The 18,759-nt window shown below is 43.7% G+C and overlaps 1 protein-coding gene across 4 annotated transcripts in view; it reads left to right on the forward strand.

Moving 5' to 3' along the window:
• Positions 1–7,718: 7,718 nt before the first annotated feature.
• The window catches only part of GUCY2F (guanylate cyclase 2F, retinal), a 52,602-nt gene continuing 41,561 nt past the window's right edge, over positions 7,719–18,759 (forward strand). For 3 of the 4 annotated variants that reach the window (XM_049823495.1, XM_049823498.1, XM_049823497.1), the window contains exons 1-5: positions 7,719–8,189; positions 9,114–9,916; positions 11,665–11,966; positions 13,482–13,836; positions 18,308–18,392. In XM_049823495.1, the coding sequence (XP_049679452.1) occupies positions 9,178–9,916; positions 11,665–11,966; positions 13,482–13,836; positions 18,308–18,392 (1,481 nt within the window). In that variant the 5' untranslated portion in view covers positions 7,719–8,189; positions 9,114–9,177. The remainder of the gene's footprint in view (positions 8,190–9,113; positions 9,917–11,664; positions 11,967–13,481; positions 13,837–18,307; positions 18,393–18,759) is intronic. The other variant, XM_049823496.1, reaches the window with a different exon arrangement.

Below are 18,759 nucleotides of genomic sequence, written 5' to 3' on the forward strand. Positions count from 1 at the left end.
ATGTCTGTGGTCTTAGGGAAGAAGCAGAAGTGACAGTTCTTTGCTGCAACTGCTGCATTAGCTACTCAGTGTTTCAGTCACTCACAGTGATGCTGATCCAGACGCAGGCTTGGAAGAGTTTCATGCTCTTTAAAACGCAGGAGAAGGTAATCCAGGCTGCAGTGTTGTATTGTATAGGACTACAAGGTCTGCTTTAGAGACAGCCGCAGAAGGTAAAATGATAGAAGAAAGGAGGCAACGACTGTGTCCTTTTTTCACAGCATGAAGGCAGCAGTGCTAGAAGGAAAAGGCAAGCTGCCCTCCTCGTTGCCTTGCCCCTACTGAATCCATCTGAGGAGGAGGCAGTCCTAGAACTTGGGGAATTGTTTTCTCACCAGACCTCTCTGTTTTGCCCGTCTTTGAGCACTGCAAGTCTCACAGAGACACTCTGACATCGATTTGAAAGGTCAAATGAGAACTGGCCTGTCCAGGGTTGGAGTCTGGGCTCAGATCAGACGTGGGACTTCTTGGTCTGTGATGGGGAGTGAAGGCCAGTGATGCTGGAACCATGGAAAGTCAGGACTAGCCCATCAGAGCCAAGGACAGTTTAGGAAGGAGCTTTCCTGACTCACCTCTGATAAATCTCCCTGCAGCTCTCGCTACAGATCCCTGCAGACATTCACGCAGCCTCGTCTGGCCATAGGCAAGCCAGGCGGTTCCTAGGGCAGCAGATTTGCTGCTTCCCCAAAACTGGATGTTGCTCTTGCCTTTTTGTCCCATGCTCTTGAGCATCCAAGATTTCCATTCTGGCTTGCAGAGCTCTCAGCAATGACTACCAACCCATCCACAGCAGCGCTGGCGCTAACGGAGCAACACACAGTCAGCCTGAGAGGCTTATCATTATCAGCTTAGGAGATGTAGGTCTTCAGGGAATTTTAATCAGCAGAGACACTTTCACACCCAAAGAGACAAAGATATTATCAATTCCCTTAAATGGGCACCTGAAGAGCTGAGCTGCAGCTCTTGGGACTCTTCCTCTGTTCATCCCGGCTGAAATAAATTGCTCCATGAACTGCAGCGATGCCGTGCTGATGCCCAACTGCTAATGCTCCGGCTCTTCAGCAACAGATGTACTTTGAAAGTTAAATTTTTCTGAAGGATTTCCTTTCCCGTGAGGAACATGCTGTTTATTTCTCTCACGGCTCTGGAAGGCACCCTTCGTGATGGCCACGCTGAAAAGCTGTACTAGGACATAGCAGACCACTGCTATTTAAAAATGCCTGGCTGTCTTCTGGGTCAGTGCTTATTTTCACTGGTAGTTTTGATCTGTTTTTTCTCTCCCTCTCTCCGAGGGCATGCCGCACTTGCCCTGCTGTAGTGTACCATGCTGTGCAGCAACAGATAATGGAGACTTAGCGAGGTGTTAGCCTGGATGCGCGTTTCAGGAGAAGGAATTAATGCCTCAGGGCTTGTTTGGGACTCCTGCAGACTCCGGGTTTGAAATATGGCAATGTTTACACTTATCCTTTGTCTTGCTTCTGTCAACATCTTCATTAAATGAGAATTCCTTTAAAAAAAAAATAAATCACATGGTTGACATGAAGATGGACAAGAGCAATTGAATATTTTATTCCCCACCCCTCCCTTCTGTGGTTAGCTGAATTGCAGGTATTGCTGGTTATTTGATGGCTGGGTGGCAGTTAGGACTGATCATTTCTATACCCCCAGGAGGCAAAGAAAAAGAGACATTGGGGGTGTTTTGCTCTGTTATCTCTGGTTTTAGGGTTACTGAAGAGTTAAAGCATGTGTTCAACAGATGTGTCACTCTAGCTGGGTTAACTGAGTTTAAGCAGCACTACAAAATAGCCATCTGCAACAGTCTGTGTGGTTCAAATGTCCCTTGGAAGTAGTCATCTCAAGGGTTGTCTTTATGAATGACAACTAAAGGGCACTAAAAAGTAGGTGTGCTCTGAAACTGGGTACATTGACCCTCATTAATTTTTATGCAGGCTCTGGAAATGAAATGAAATCAAAATATTTCCTTCAGAGACGGTCCTCAGAAAGGTTTTAAATATAGTCTTAAAAAAACGCCAGTAGAAATTCCTACAGATTAACTTTTCTGCCAGTCTAAATTCCCATTAAACTGATCAGGCACTTACCCAACCCTGTGGGCACAGAGAGGAGTAGTGGGAAGTCTATGGCAGACCATGGGCTCTCCATGAAGCAAGAGAGATGAAGCCATCAGACTGCTGGAGGCTGCTGCCTGCTGAGACCTTCCACCTCCCCAGGAAAGTTCATATCTAACTCATGTTCCATACTAATTAATTTATTTATGTATTTATTTTCTGTAACTCCCCATTATGGATGAAGCGGTGTTAGAAAATGGGGATATAAGAAATTATTGCATATGCTGCTGGTAAATTAATGAAGTGTGTTGCAGCAGGAGAGCTCTTACGTAGTAGAAGTTGGGTGTCGGGGAGCCTAGGTGCTGTCAGACATGTCGTGGACATGCAGCTCAGAGCCTGGGGTGGTTTCTTTCTCTGCTCCTGTATGATCTCCTGTATAACATCTGGCAGGCCATGCAGAGACCTGGCCTTAAAAAATGCTGACCTAAGTCCTACACGGTGGAAATCCACAATTACAACAGCGAGAACATACCTCTTGGACCTTGTTTCATCCCACACTAAAAAATACATAAAGCTTTGGGTCTACTACAGACATTTCCTATGCAGCCTAGGCTAGATAGCTGAACTTCATAAGTCCTCAGTTTCTAAACCTTTAAATGATGCTAATGATGCTGTTCTACCACGACATATTAGCTGGATGTTTGGGTAGCCTGATAACAGCTACATATTGTTATAGTCAAGGTGAGAGCTGGAGGAAGAAGTAACACCAGTACTGCACGGCCTGTAGTTCAGTATCCAAGTTAAAGTCTCTCCAGCAAATATTTGAAAGCTCAGACGTTTAGATAAGGTTGTGAAACTGGCTATTTTCTTCAAGCTGCCAAAGATGCCAGTGGCTAGGAGAGACCTATTGGGACAGAAGATGTTCTGGGATTATTTCCTCCATGGGGTTTGTAAAGCCTTAGTATAAAGGAAATGCAACTCAGTGTCATGTTCAAGCTTTATTGTAGGGAGCAATGCCATTTATCAGATCTGGCAGGATCTGATGAATGCTCCAGTGAGGTTATGGTGTTGCGGGAAGGTTTGCAACATAGCATAGGGTAAGTCATCATGCAAAACGTCAGCCAGCCATTCATAAGTCAACTGACGCAGTTAGAAGTCTTGTTACCGTTTGCCGTGAACAGGGTTGGCCAAAACCCATCATTCTTTGTCTGCCAGAAGATTTAGTGTGATTTTTTTTCTTCTCTTTTGGCCGCTCTGCAATGAAGCGATTTATTTTTTAAATATCCAAGGAACTGCAAGCTTCCTGAACTCTGCAAGTGCAGGGTGGGTTTGCTGTTCCCCTCAGGTTTTCTGTTAAGGGGCCATCAGTGAAATCGTCATTGTCGCTGAGCTGCTGTGGCTGGTTTCCAGGCTTCTCCGTGCTGGCCAGGCTTGCATGCATTTACCAAACGTTCATCTGCTTTCAGCTTCCCTGGCCATAAGACAGACCTGCTTGATAACTTTATTCCCAGGTAAGACACCTGGCAATTTCTAAGGTCTCCAGACATAGAGCCAGACATGTGCAACATTTTTTTGAATCACATTTTGACACATTTAAAGAAAAAACATTTTAGACAAGTTGGGCAAGTGCTTTTTCAGTTAACACCACATGAAACACTCCATCTCCCTCCAGTACCTGGCTTTAACATGCTATTAAAGGTCCTGCCTTGATAAGCCTCATGTAAAGAAAATGATAAACAGTAGCCACTTCTTAGGTCGAATCATAGCTGGATTCTAAAAGGTCTGGAACTGTCCCCTGGAAGAGGAGCATATCTCTATGTATTGCTATATAACAGGTTCCTGGAGATGAGGCTGTCAAATTAAACACTCAGGTTTTGACGCCTAAATAAATGCACTTATAAATACCTCATCCGGTGTTATGAGACTGTTTCCTGCCAGCTCAAATATTGACTATCCAAACTACCTGCACGTCATATATTCCATTAATGCCAGTGCCAGAGACTTCAGATCTCACAGGCTACAAAATCAGCTTCCAAGAAAATCAAATAAATCTAGCCTTTTTAGGAAAAAAGTGGACTCACTTGAACTTGACTCTACAGGACTCTTCAGGGCTGATATATAACTGCTCTGATGCAAACCACATAATCTGGAGCAAAAGGGATTCCACACGCCGGACTGCAACTTGAACACAGGATAATATTGCAGAGAAGGACACTCCCTCCAAAAAACCCCAGCCCCACCAAAACCATAGGACATCAAACCCTTCTGTGCTGCATGGTCAAGAAACTGATGTCAGATCGGGTTGACATCAAGCGAACTCAAAGTCAGGGAAAGGACAAAATGGAGAGGAACTTGCAGAGAATCAAAGGGTGGAGGTTAGCTAATGACAGGCAGTGAGGCTGGAGTGATAATAAATCTTGTCAGTCTGGCTTTACATAATTTTTGTGATCGAGTCACAAGTCTGGCATGTAAAGGCAAGCGGTGATGTTGTCTTCTTAAATGCCTACAAGTTGTCATCCTACTGAAAGGCGATATTGAGAGAGAAAGTTAGTGCTATATAGTCAGTGTGTCCACGTCATAAAGAAAATAAAAAAAGATTAATTGATGTTTTGAAATAAAATAGTAGATGAGGAGCCTCCTTTGGTAGTGTTTTCCAGTGGAGCCTCTGGGATGTCATTTTTTCCAGTGCTGTTCAATAACTGTATCACATTTTCTGGAAGAAACAGAAAAATCATTATTCATAAAACTTTCAGATTGGTTTGGACCTCTCATTAAATGGACATATTTGAAAAGTATCCACTAAACTAAAACCAGACGGGTTTGTATACATCTGGGAACAAAGAATTCATACTACACTTCCAAGGCAGAGGTTTGCATTAAGGAAAGAAGAGATGGGCTTGAAAGCAGTGATGCTGAAACTGTGTTCATCTGAGCTATAGAATTAAAGTGGAGAAAAATCAAATAGGTGATAAAAGATGCTGTCACCCCTATATTCAACATTAAGAAGTAAGGCTCACTAATGGATACTGTTTTTAATTTAGCAAAGAGAAGGAAAATTAAAAATGAATGTCAAGAGCGTTGCAAGGATGAACTCCTGAAAGCACACTCTATGGCAAAAGCCTTAAGGAGCTGTTTGTTTTACTCAGAGGATGACTAGGATGTGAGGGAATTACGGCGTGCAAATGTCTACAGGGAGGTGATATTTATTGTGCTTCCTGGTTTTTTTGTTTCTCAGGCAAAGGTGGAGAGAGAGCCGGTTTCAGGAAGCTGAAGCCAGACACACTAGATGTTAAGTGGGTATTTTTAATGTTGACGGTAATTAACAGTTGGAATAATAGACGTGGGAACCTGGTAGATCCTCCAAGGCTGGAGCTTTTAATTAAGGCTCGGAGGACGTGAAGAAAGGCTAACGTGAGCATTGCCATGCTGCTCTCCCTCGATTTGCTCTATAATCAGTGGAGATAGGAGATTTTTCTGCAGGGAGAGTCAGAAGAGGAGCCAACCCTTTCCCCTGTCTTCTCTGCTGGCTGCAGAGGGTTTCCAGAGAAATCAGCTTTATTCAGCGGTACCCTCTGGTATAATTCATTACAAAACGCATTTTATTTCTAGGACTCTCGAACTGCTGAGAGCAGCAGCAGCTCCTGGGAGGCTGTTTGGGCAGGCTGATGTGGGAGGTCAGACTGAGAGATTAGAGCACCCTCTTCTGCTCTGAAAATTTAAAGCAAAGCGATACAGCTGTGGCTCAACCTTCCCATGGGAAAGGTTATGGCTGCGGGAATGCGTGCATCCCTCGGTCACTTCGGTGAGGACAGAAGAGTGTTGGGAATTGATCTGATGGCGTGCAAATAACACAGCATTACAAAGGAATCTTCGCTCTGTGATGTGGTTGTTGCAGTAATGATGAGCTTAAGGTGTGAGAAAAAAGCAAGGTTTGGAGGCATACGCAAGGTTTTAAACTTTAATGTTAATTCCAGCCAGATGAATTGCTTTAATAACACTTTTTTTTTTTTTTTTTTTTTTTTTTTTTTGCCTCGGCTGCTTAATTTACCTTGCTTGTTTATTAGCGAGGCAAATCAGGCAGTGCCAGGACCTGAGCTTGTTTTGCAAAAGTAGGAGTGTTATCCCCAGCCCTGGATACTCTAAGCATGGGACAGATGTGGCAGAGCTATTTGGGATAACCAGCTTTTCCTATGGAGGGTGGATTCCTGCCACTGTTATTACTTGATTGCAGGAGGGTCTTTTCTTTCACTGGCAAACAAGAAGCAGAATAGAAGGGAGAAAGAGATAAAAGTTTCAACACACTTGGCTATGAAAAAATATGGATTGTCAAGGGTCAGAGTAATTATGCTAATAAATAGCCCTCCAAGTCGATTACTTTTTAATCTTTTAATCTTTGCTGGGTGACTGACCCACATTTTTTTTCAACACAGGAGATTTTAAGGCTATAAACATCCCCTAGAAAGGAATCACTGAGGTTTTGCAGCTACTCCAAGAGACTTTGAAACTGTTGACCCTAACTGAAATTAAACTGCAGTACTGTTGTCCATACCGAAAGAAATGAGACAGCAGTGAGCATATGATATATGGATAGAGATGTAGGTGTATTTGTAAATGGATAAATCAAACTTTTAAGTTCAGTTCAAAAAATCAGACTTCTAGCTGCAAAAAATTCATTTAATTTCATGCTTTGAGCAAACCCCAGTGTCAAAACCTAATGCACTAGTAGCACACAAAGCAGCGTTCTCAGTTTAGGCTTGACATTAGCATGTGTTTTAAGCAGTTTCCAAATGCAAAGTAATTTGGTAATTCCTGATAACCATCTTGAGTTGTACCAGTCTTCAATGAAGCACGTGTCCAGGAGCCTTTCTGGATCTGGGCCGTGTAAGAAATTCAATGAATGGAAGGAAATGCATGAAATGAAGGGAGAGAGCTGCTTTCCCCACTGCATCTGAAAGACTTTGTGGCTTCCCATAATCATCAGTCATGAAGAAAGAACTGCTTCTGAACACACACCAATGAGACGTGTATAATTTATATGACGTATTTGAAGTTCATATTGCTAAAAGGTTGAATTACAAATGTTTCCCTCTAGACCACAGATGCCGGTCCTGTGACCTCAGCTAATTTATTGCAAGGGACTTCCTAGCTAGGACAGGCATGGAGACATCCAAGGTCTTTCCAAGAAGACGGTTTTATTGCCAGGTCCACTTGGGGAAGGAATGTGTATGGGAGCGTGGGGAGGGTTATTGGAGGTCTCAGCTGTAGGGAGATATCTAGAGGACCCAGGGATATAACCAAGAAGATTTTCATACAAATATAAAAAATCTCTGTGTGTGTCATGATGGGTACAAGGAAGAAACGGGGAAAAGGGGAACAGAAGACCCCAGGAGGATGCTAGAGACCGAAATCAAATATTCTGCTTACCCCAAACCTAAAATAGCTCTCGTCTCTGCTGCTTACATGGCAGAAGAGGAGCTATCCCTGCTGCGGTGCAGAGAGACTTAAGGAGCTGTTCTGCAGGGGCAGATCCCAGGAGCTAAATCCCACTTAATCCAAGGGCAGAGCTTTAAGATGCCATCCCTACAATTACTGAGTTAGTTATGAGTACGTCTCTGCACTGAGGCAGTTCAGAATGAAGCAGCCTTGGAGCTCTGCAAGACCTTCACCGAGGAACTAAGGGCTCAGGAGGAGGTACCCCAAGTCGTGAAACCCTGGAGGAGAAGGATGGCCCTCACCAAAAGGGACACAGGAAACTTCTGACACAGCGCGGAGGGTCCCAGAGCACCCACCCAGTTGGAGCGGCCCCTCCAAGCAAGACGTTGAAGGAGGTGGACACCCACGCGCGCTTGCAGGGGAGGCTGGCCATGCGTCGCCTATCCTTGAGGTGGGACCCACGTCCGAGGATAACCACTGCTGGCGGTGAGAAGCTGCTCCGCTGGTGGATGGCTCCGTCTGGAGGTCTCTCTCCATCAGGCTAGAGGACCTGCGGGTGCATTTACGGTACGCGCTGCATTGCGGTGCTCTGCGTTACCTGTCTCGGTGGCCGAGGATCCGGGATAAAAATACTTCGCCAGTAATGAATAGGTAAGCTGGTAAGGGGCCTGGTATTTTTAGAGCACAAACCTGCTTGGATCAGCAAATTTTCTAAGCCACAGGGTGACACTGCAGATGGTGGGGAGACTGTTGTGGGGGTGAGATTTCTGTGGCTGGCTGGGAAGGGTGAGGTTGTTATTCCCAAAAAGCCTATGGCTCCTAGGCTTTAACCAAGAGTATTTTAAGCCAAGGGTGAACACAAAGCTTTTGCCACGACAGTTATTTAATAGTTCTTTATCTAAATTCAAATCATAATCCTCCTTTTCCCTCATTTTGTGATTACCTGTTTATCCAGCTTTCATTTTGCCAGGTTTAAGAGACTCCGCTGTAAGTTGTCCTTGAAAAACCTTTTCAGAAAGTTTTAAAATTACATGCACATACATATGTATCTCTAAGTATATGTATATACGGGTCTATGTATGTGTGTGTCTGTGTTTATGTTTGTATGGGCTCTGATTCATATTCAAAACTCACTGAGCATTTTGGATGGCAAAAGTTGCTGGCTTAGAGCATTTCACCTTTTTATTTTCTTATATGCATGTTTGTCCCTGTGATTTGGGAATTACCCTTCCAAAGAACCCAAACCATAGTGTATCCATAGGTTGCGTTTACTGCTGCAGACAAAGCAGACTCACTCTTCACTGCCTGGTTTCAGAATATATTGCAAAGCATTTTAAAAAGTTTTTATAAGTGTTCATTTAAGGGTTATGGTATGTCTAACTGGCACTGGCTGGATGCATGTCTGCATGGTGCAGTGGCTTGTGTCGTGCATGTCCATGCGTCTGTGCAGGGTTTTGGCACCTCATAGATTTGCACCTTGAGAACCGTTGTGTAATTTGGGCTGACTCAACTGGAGCTACATGCACTGAACAAATACGTATACAGGAAGGCAAATGTAATCTACTTTTCTTCCAGCAGTTGGTAATGCACTGCCTGGCTTCCTGAAGAACTCGGCACAGACCTACCCACCTCTAAAACAATGTCATTTCTCCTGCTGCGTCCTAACAGCTTGTTCTGGGTGCTGTCAAGGCACATTAGTTTGCATCAGTTCAACACTGGAAATTCATTCAAGACATTTTTCCAGGCTCCCTGGTGGCTGCTGTTGGGAATAATCCTACTTTGCTCTCCAGCATATTGTTCTGTTTTTAAAATTGGACTGCTCGGACCCTGGAACTGTGACCCCTTCTTTTCCAAAGCCTTTCCCCACGTGGCTGCCAGGTTAGCAGTGGGACGAATAAGTAAAGATCCTTCACTAGATCTTGGCCAGAGGCTGGATTATGTGGTCCTGCAAGAAGAATGTGAGACATCAAGAGCTCTGGTTAGATTCATTAACTTTGGAAAGCTTTCCTCAGCTTTCATAGGCCCTCTGAACCCTGGCTTCTGTGAGGTGGCTACACTTTTAGGGGAAAACTGGAATAAAGCCATCTTCTCATGGATGTGTATCAATTATAAACTGGATTCCACCATCCACCACCCTACATTTGCAAGGACTCTGCCCTCTCCAACCCGAGTTTTGTTTACAATAATGAAATATTTTAACTGGGCTCATGTTGGCATCATTGCTTCCAATGAGGATATTTGGATGGACACAGCCAACAAGTTAGCAAGTGCACTCAGGAACCAGGGGCTTCCTGTAGGTATTGTTACATCCATGCATAAAGGAGAAAAGGGCATTGAAGACACCTGGAATGAGATTAAAGAAGTTGATGGCATCAGAAGTAAGTGTTTTGAGTCTCATTCCTTTTTTTTTTTTTCTTTTCTCCAGGGTAGGACTGCGTTGTTATCCAATAAGCATAACATAGAGAATGAAATTTTGAAGTCATTTAAGTCAAGCAGAATATTATCTCTGACCATAATGGAGCCAAGGCTTCACATAAAAGAATGCTGTGCATTTTATATGTGATGGAGATAGGGCAAAATAGTCTTCTACAACATGAAGATTGGGTCCAGCTTGTCTGAAAAAATAATATTTAGTAGACAAATACTAAATATTTAGTCTGTTCTTGACCCTGTCAAGTGTAAAGAGGTGCTTATAGGAAGGTTTTATATTTATGGTGGTTTGGATTATAGATTATCAAAAATCTCATGCTTTGATGCTGTGTCCTTGCTAACTGTGTTCCATGAAGGTATCAGAAGTGAAATCCAGTGTTATACACCACATACTAAAGCAGTGGGAGGGCTCTTATTGATGTACAGCACGTAGTAAAGAATGATCTTTTTTCTCTTGAGAAAATGTGGGAAAAAAGTAATGTTTTTCTGGTTCAGAGCCTTGTTAGGAATTCTGTGATGGATCTCTGATCCTGGATGTACACCTCTGCAGTCAGCACTGTGAATCCAGATGAGAATGCATTGTAGCTAAGACTTTGACTTTTATGCCAAAGACTAACAAGGGTAGCAAGGTGCTCTCTAACTGCCAGTTTTATCACTGCTCAAATCTATGCTTGTGACCAAATCCACCTTGGGTGGGTTCATTTCATCACCATCACAGCTCTCCATGTAAGGTAGAAATGACGGGCTCCTTTCATAATCAATGGAGAGAACCAGTCCCTCTTCAAACGTGATTCATCTGACCAGCTTAAGCTCCGTGTTATAGTTTGGGATGAATCACTGCCTAGGAGTACCTGTTTCTTTCGTGTAATTCAGCAACCTGAAAATGCTCTTGTTCATTTCAGCTTCTACTTTGCCACGGATACTTATTCTCCTAAGAGGAAACACAGCTATGCGAGAGACCTTGCTCCCTCCTGATTTTGTAGCATGCAGGTTTCCTTTGCAACTTTCCTTCCCATCATTGCCCTACTTTGCTCCTCTCACTGACTGAGTTTTGAAATGCTGTCTTGGATGAAAGATCAGGAGTGCTTCCTTTCATGAAGGGCCAGTGAGCGCTGTGGAAAGCCTGTTAAACAGATATACCTGTATTTCAGATCTCCCCACCAGACAGGGGGACATTGGCCCTATGGCATTTTGCAGGCAAAGATACAGACTCTGTGACGGCCAAGCATGGACCAAACATTGAAACACAACACAGTGCCCAACATAAAATCTGTATATATGGTGACAGGGTGAATGGGCAGAGGTTGGGCACTGCTAACGACTGTGTGATGTCTGTCAGCACAGGGCACACGAAGGGAAAGCTCATGTCTCTCAGTCAATGACAACAATGACCGTGACTACCCATCATGTTAGCCCATGCCTCACTTTTGTCAAAATTTCTCTCCATTCCTCCTTCTGTATGGCTCCAGGAACGGGTGATGTTTACAGCTTCCTTTGCTAGATGTTGCACACTTCCAGAGGTTGAACAAAATTGGTGTAGCTCCCAACTTCCTCAGCACAGAACATTGATGGGGGTCCACTAGTGTCTGACCTGATACAGCAGTTCAGACAGGTCTTTTATTGGGGAGGAGGGAGCTATTTTGTGTTGAAACCCCCAAATGGATTAACAACACTGTCTGCCATCCTTGCGTTTCAGTTATCCTGCTGTGCATGCATTCTGTGCTCATTGGTGGGGAGGAACAAGCCACCTTACTCACAAAAGCTCTGGAAATGGGACTAGCAGATGGAAGATACGTCTTTGTTCCATACGACACTTTACTGTACAGTCTTCCTTACCAAAACAACTCGTTCAACATCTTTGATAATGACAGCAGGCTCCAGGAAGCATACGATGCTGTGCTGACTGTTACACTGGAGTCTGGAGAAAGGACTTTCTATGAATCATTCAGGGAAGCTAAAGAAAGAGGTGAAATAACCATGGATTTGGAAGACACCCAGGTAAATATTCTTTCTCTCAGGCTTTTTTGGGACCTGGTAATAGGAGACATGAGACAAGCAAAAGTTATAAAGAAAGTACAGGTGAGACAGACAACCCAGACTGTATGCTTTTATTTTGAGGAAATTATGGTGAAAGTTGGATGTGGTCTGCATTTGTTTGGAAAGAATATTTCTCCTGGATGTCTAGCAATCTAATTCAGTTTGTTCAACTGCAGGACCATGCTGGGAATTCAAGAGAAAAGGGTTGTCTCTGAGGCTCTGAGATTTGGGTTGTACATGCTAACTGCAATAGGCCCAAGCTGAAGAGTTGTCTCCTAAGGTAGCTAAAGTCCACGGAGTTTGTAAGGCACCAAAATAAGATGTCTACACGCCTGAGAATCTGGGGGGATGCAACAGACAAACAAAATACTGGATGCTTCTAGAAGGAAATGCTTAGAATCATTGCTGTCTCATTCTTCTTAGCACTATAGTCAAAGTTATTTTTTGTTGGCGCAGTTATCTAAATGTCACCAGTAGCCTACAAAAAACCAAATCAGTTGCTACCTTGAAGACATTACAAGAAGAACTGGGGAATCTGTCGTACTGGTGAAGAGATGCAGGATTCAGCTGAGCTAATCTTTGAATCTCAGTATGATCTTTCAAAAAATTACAAGTACTTTTAAGACATGATTTATCTGATCTGCATGGATATCTACTTTAGAAGATGAATCATGCCTTGAAAGCATTCATTTCTTTCCCTTCACCATAATGAGAGCCCAGGTTGACTATACTGAGTGTAGGGTTCTTCACTGTAGGTGTCTACATCTGATCAATGAATCCCACCACAGATGTCAAATTCTATGGCTCCCAACAGCACTCCTCATTTTATCACGAGTGTATAATCTCTCTTCATTTACCAACTGTGAATTACCATGTGATTGCAAAAGCCACCATCTCTGTTTTTAGGGGAGGGGAAAGTTATAGGTTCCTAAATCAGGTCAGGCACAGAAGGGAGAAATGCAAGGAGAAAAGTCTCTGGTGCCTCAAAGAATGAGTTTGCTGTGGCTCTGCTTTGTGACTTTTACATCTTAGGAATAAACAATGTTCTGACAAAGAAGATGGATCCTTTGGGCATGACACTTTTCCTACCTGGTAAGGAGGCAAGCCTCTGACTTTGATATTCTATGTTTGGAAGATGTTTCAGTGCAGTGCTTTGAGGCAGGTTGTGGTAAAATGCCAGCTGAACATCAGGCTCAGAGTCTTGGCTCCTCCCATGTTAAAGCAATTTTACATGGTTTTAAAAATATTTTGAAATTGTATTTTGGGAAGCAACCATAAGAAAAGACAGATATTCAAAATCATACATATCGATCCAGAGCTACCTTTGATCTAAGATTCTTCGAACCCATTATCCTGTGAGCCTTAATGCTCAAGAGTCTCAGTTCTTGAGTTTACAGCTTAGCCAGTGGGACATTAGACACACAACCAGAGGTTGATAGCAGTATATCCTGACCTCAATTTCTCCTGTATTTCTAGGTTTCTCCACTTTTTGGAACAATCTATGATGCCATTTACTTCATGGCAATGGCTATAGACAGTGCTCGAAGGAAAGGAGTCAGACTCTCGGGAGCTAACATAGCTGAGCACACAAAAAACTTGAGTTTCCCTGGATTTAGTCACCGTGTAGAGACGGACAACTGTGGGAAGGGGCTGAGCAACTATGTGATACTGGACACAGACGGTCGTGGGAACCAACTCTTCCCGACCCACTTGTTGGACGTGTCTTCAGACTCTGTGAAAGCCCTAGGCCGGGCCATCCACTTTCCCAGTGGAGCTCCACCCAAGCCAGACTCCAGCTGTTGGTTTGATCCAGATGTTCTCTGCACTGGAGGTAAGAAAGACAAAAAATCAGGGTCAAATGGCATTGGGTTCATGCTTTTTATTTATTTCATCTTTTCTCTTACTCCAGGGGACAGCACCCCAAAGAGAAACTGTTAAACTCAAGAAATTCCTATAAATATGACTGGTCGTCATGCTCTTTGTAATGGGAGCCCTATACAGCAATCCCACTATCGATCCACAAGACTGTCTTTATTTCTTGTTAGGTCAATAAGGTTGTTGCCACTGTTGTGTACTGGAAAGAGTTTTCCTGGTCTAACACTCAACATCTACCCATTTTGATAGCAATCAATATATGCCAGAGGCGCCAGTCAGCACTGCGTCCCTGTCCTTCTGAGGGACAGGGCACTAAGAGGATTTGCGTTGAAGACAGCCTAAGAGAGCTGCACAGCAGCAGATGCTCTCACCATCTCTCCTGGTTAACCCCAGCTTCTCTACCCAGTTAGCTGTGCAGCTTTAAGGATCATCAGAGCTCACCTCATCAAGAAAAGATGATAATCATTACTCAAAATAATCTACGTTACTGTAGACAACAGAGGTGGTAATTGAAGACTTAGGAGCAGAGATATCTATACTGCTTCCTGGATTTGCAAGACTAGGCACTGCTTTTACTTATTATTTTTAATTTGAGGCAACTGTGGTGCAGTTTTAAAGTCTGCAGGGAAACCAAAATCTCCGGGCAGGATACTTAGCCTCCACTTGACATATTTACTTATAATACCAAGCATTTACTCCTACTGCTCCAGGATATGACTTAAACAGACAAAATTAACCACATCTACAGAATATTTCATTCAGCAGCTGAGAAAAACATTCCCCTTGGCTCAGCCATACCTGGTTTAAATCAGTGTCGCTCTATGGAAATTGGAGATAAACTGATCTTACAGCAGCTGGCAAGCTATAGAAGAGACAAATATAATGCTACCATATATCTAATTTTGCACTGCTACTAGGAATGGTGTAGCAATTTAGCATCCCATTGCAGTCTATGGAAAAACGCCACTGATTTTTAGAGCGATCACTTCTTATGTTCACACCTTACAAAAGCATAAAGCTCTAGGCACTTGTCAGTGAAGGGGTAATTTATTATTATTACTAATATTTCAGAGACTGAATTTTATGACTAGAATTAAATCCAGGCCTCAGCGTGGCTTTTGTATGAAGTTAGGGTTGGAGTGGGGTTGGATGTGAAGCTGCCAGGCTGCTGTGGTGCCTGACCCCAGGTCCACCAGGAGTGGGGCTGAGCAGGTATTCCCAGTACACGCACACACACACTGCAGACATAGCCAGTCACCGACAGGAGAGCAATGTATTTACAGGCACAACCAGCATCGCTGAGACATGGACAACACAAACGGCTTGATCCTCTTCTTATGCACCACTTAATCAGGCTCCAAGCTTGCTGTAAGATCTCACAACCCCAGCTCCTGCACACATACAAATGCATCCTCTGGTAGATGGTCCAAACATGTAATTCCCCCATAACCAGCTCTCAAACCCTTTGGGCTTTGCAGGAGCTGGTCTCCAGACTTGTGGTCTCTCATGAGTTGCAGGCTCCAGGACTTCTTATCTTACGTGTTGGTTAGGTTGACGGGAAGTCTACAAATGTCACACACAGGCAGAGAGCACATTAACCCAGGGGAAAAAAAATTAGGAATAGGGGCTAAGCAGAAGGTAGGACAGATTGCAATGATCAGGTGCAGCATTTGGCTGGAAAAATGCACAACATGCTTGTATGTGACCAGCATCCCCATCGTCTCCAGTATCCCATACTTGAGCATTCCTACCCCATCCCTCCCTTTCCCCATTTTTGTCCCAAAAGAAGTTTCACATACTCCCACAGTCCCCTTAAAGCATCCATTAATGAGTTTAACACAATCCCACAAGTCCCCTCAAGTATGCTGTAAGTTTGCTCTTTCTCATGAGCCCGTGATAACCTTGCTTCCACTTCTGATTAGTTATAAAGTTCTGGTTGAGCTTCCTCAAGGCTTTGCATCCTTCCTGCAAGGGCCCATCCATCAGTGACATGAGCGCTCTGGTCTTTGGTATTGCTTTCCTCATCTTCTGTTCCTTAGGGTTTGTTTATCCGGGTGTTAATTTTTTACTTCTCTTGTCTTTTTACTGTCTCTTGTTCACTCCAGTGAATTTTGTGCTCCAACCAGCTCTTGCTCTCAGCTTATCAGATGCTGCTTCAGTGAATGAAATTGGATTTGGATGTTTTCCACCTGTGGAAGAGTCCTCATGTGATGTGTAACTGTGCCCCTACTTCAAGCAAAGGACATGATCAGGGAGAGACCCTTTGCTGTTCCTTGGTTTTCTGCACCCCTTTTCAAGTACCATATTACCTTAGGGTCCTCTGAAGTACGGCCAAGCAGTTTTGGGTTATAAAATGCAATGGTAATAAGCAAAAGAATTTATCTGAGGCATTTTCTCAAAAGAGATTTGTTCAGACAGCAGAGTCTCTGGGGGCTACCTGAGGAAGCTTAGGAGACAGCACCAGCAAAAAAAAAACCCTGATTGAATACAGAACAGAGCATTAACAAACTCCACATTATTCCTACCACATTGTGGTCTGGGTTACAGATTCTTTCTGAAAATGTTAGAAGGCCATGCAGAGATGTGAGATGGGACTTTCATACCCCTACACTTCATCACTGGTTTGTCCAGGAGGCATTTTCTCCTTTGTCCCGCAAGAAAACCAACCCATGCTGCTGTGACAGGGCTATTTAAAGCTTCTTCTGTCTTTAATAACAAGTTTCGTAGCAGGCAAACACAGCCCCAGGGCACTAGGTCTCCTGCAAGTCTGCTTCTAAGCTGATCCAGTCCTTCCTTTTCCATGGATTTAGCATTGTGCAAGACCTTTATGGTATGTGTTCTGGCTCCACACTCACACCAGTCCTTCTGGAGGAGAACACATGTTTGGCAGCTCCCTTGCCCCCTAGGGATGAACATTGGGTTGCTGTCATTTGCTCTTATGAAGACCGCAACACTCTGACTTTGTCCATGTGTGAAGAACAAACTGTGTCCTCCAGGCCAGCTTGGTGAGGTCTTGCTCATTCCTGTATTCAAGGTGAGCACCTCCTGGAGAAAGCTGGCTGTGTCTCCATTGCACTTTGGTGAAGTAAAACCTTGGTCTACATCCACACTGTCTGCGAGGTGGAGAAATGGGTGTGAAGCATCCACTCTACTGTGCCCATATTTCTTCTCAGATGGAGGTGGGCAGGGGCTAGTTCCAGGCTGAAGCATGAAAGCCAAGTGACTTCTTATACAGAATCGTAGTATCATAGAATCACAGAAAGATTTGGGTTGGAAGGGATCTTCAAAGATCAAGTCCAACCGCCCTGCCATGGGCAGGGACATCTTTCACTAGAATCGTAGAATAGTTTGGGTTAGAAGGAACCTTTCAAGGTCATCTAGTGCAACCCCCCACTAGATCAGGTTGCTCAAAGCCCTGCCAAACGTGACCTTGAACACTTCCAGGGATGGAGCATCTACAACTTCTCTGGGCAACCTGTGCCAGGGTATCTGTAAGATCAATGAGGGACTGGGGCCCTGGGCTGAAGCAGAAATGAAGTCCAAACCCAGCAGGAAAATCTCAGCTAAAATGCTTTGTCTTTTCCTGAAAAGAACATCAATTTTCAAAAATGCCTGCAGCTTTCACTGGGAAGCTCTAGGTTTCAGTGCTTGCAAAAAGGCCTGTGATTTAGGTGCAAGCATGACAGTTACGAACCTTTTAACAACCTGAATTTCTCCCTGCTTGTTTGTGTTTAAGGATCTCTGAATACAGAGAGAATAAATTAGAAAAAAGAAGAAGACACAAGAGACAGAGTCAGCAGATGGTTCCCACTGGAATTTAGCTTATCCACTCATGTCAGCTTTTCTTAGCTCTCTAGCAGACACTTATAAGCAAAGTATCTGTTTCCAGTACTTTCTGTTGATGGGCCCGTTGAGGAAAACATCAACCACCTTCTTCTTGTGTTCTGCTCTTCTCAGCATTAGCCGGGAATGAAAATTCCCAGATGGGCTGGTGACTCACGCTGGCCGTCAGTTTGGTACCACATGATAAAGATTTTACAGCGTTTCAGTTCCTGGAGAGAAGAGGGTCAAATGTTCAAAAGTTATGAACTTTGCAAAAGCTGCCTCTAAAAATTAATACTTCCCTGTGAGTCCAATCTTTACTTACTTGAAGAAAAACTAATTTTCCACTGATCCAGGGCCCTGGGTCTGGTATAGAAAAAAAGTGCAAGGAAATAAATAATTAAAGTAGTTGCAGTTTCATGTAAATAAAGTCAGTAAGTATTTGTGTATTGACAAATTAACATTTCATAAAAATTGCCTTCTAGCATTCTCCTGGCTGAATATTTCACTTTGTAATCTAATGGTCTGATATCAATATTTTTAATATTATTGCCTAAATCAAAGGGATTTTCTAATTCACCTATTCTTTTCCCCTCTTTGCACAGGAATTGAGCCTACAGTCATGATTTTAGGAGCAATGTTGGTATTTGCCCTGGTGCTTTGTGCTGTGGGCCTGGCTTCTCTCATCAGGTGAGAACTGGAATACGTATTTGATTTGGTGCCACTTTTAAGCATCTGTGGGAGACTTGCACTTTAGCCAGCCGTTTAGACCATGTGAACCATAGCAGGTTTGATTGTGGTCTTTGCTCTCCAGCCACATCTCTCTTCACTAAGTGGCTTGAGCGCTGCGGGCATTGGGTCTGCAGTCTCAGGAGAAGCCATTTTACCCTTAATCCAGTCCAGGTCTGGAAGAACATTGCACTCTGTTGCTGGAAGGACTAGCTGGATGATGGCTCTGAAGCACTAGGAGGTTGACTATCACTCTGGAAGTGCAAAGTGTGTCGTGCAAACCAACGACAGGAATCTTCTTTGAAAACATCACAGTGGAGACTGAGTG

The sequence above is a fragment of the Accipiter gentilis genome, chromosome 19 (assembly GCF_929443795.1).
Source record: "Accipiter gentilis chromosome 19, bAccGen1.1, whole genome shotgun sequence".
NCBI classification, from domain to species: Eukaryota; Metazoa; Chordata; class Aves; order Accipitriformes; family Accipitridae; genus Astur; species Astur gentilis.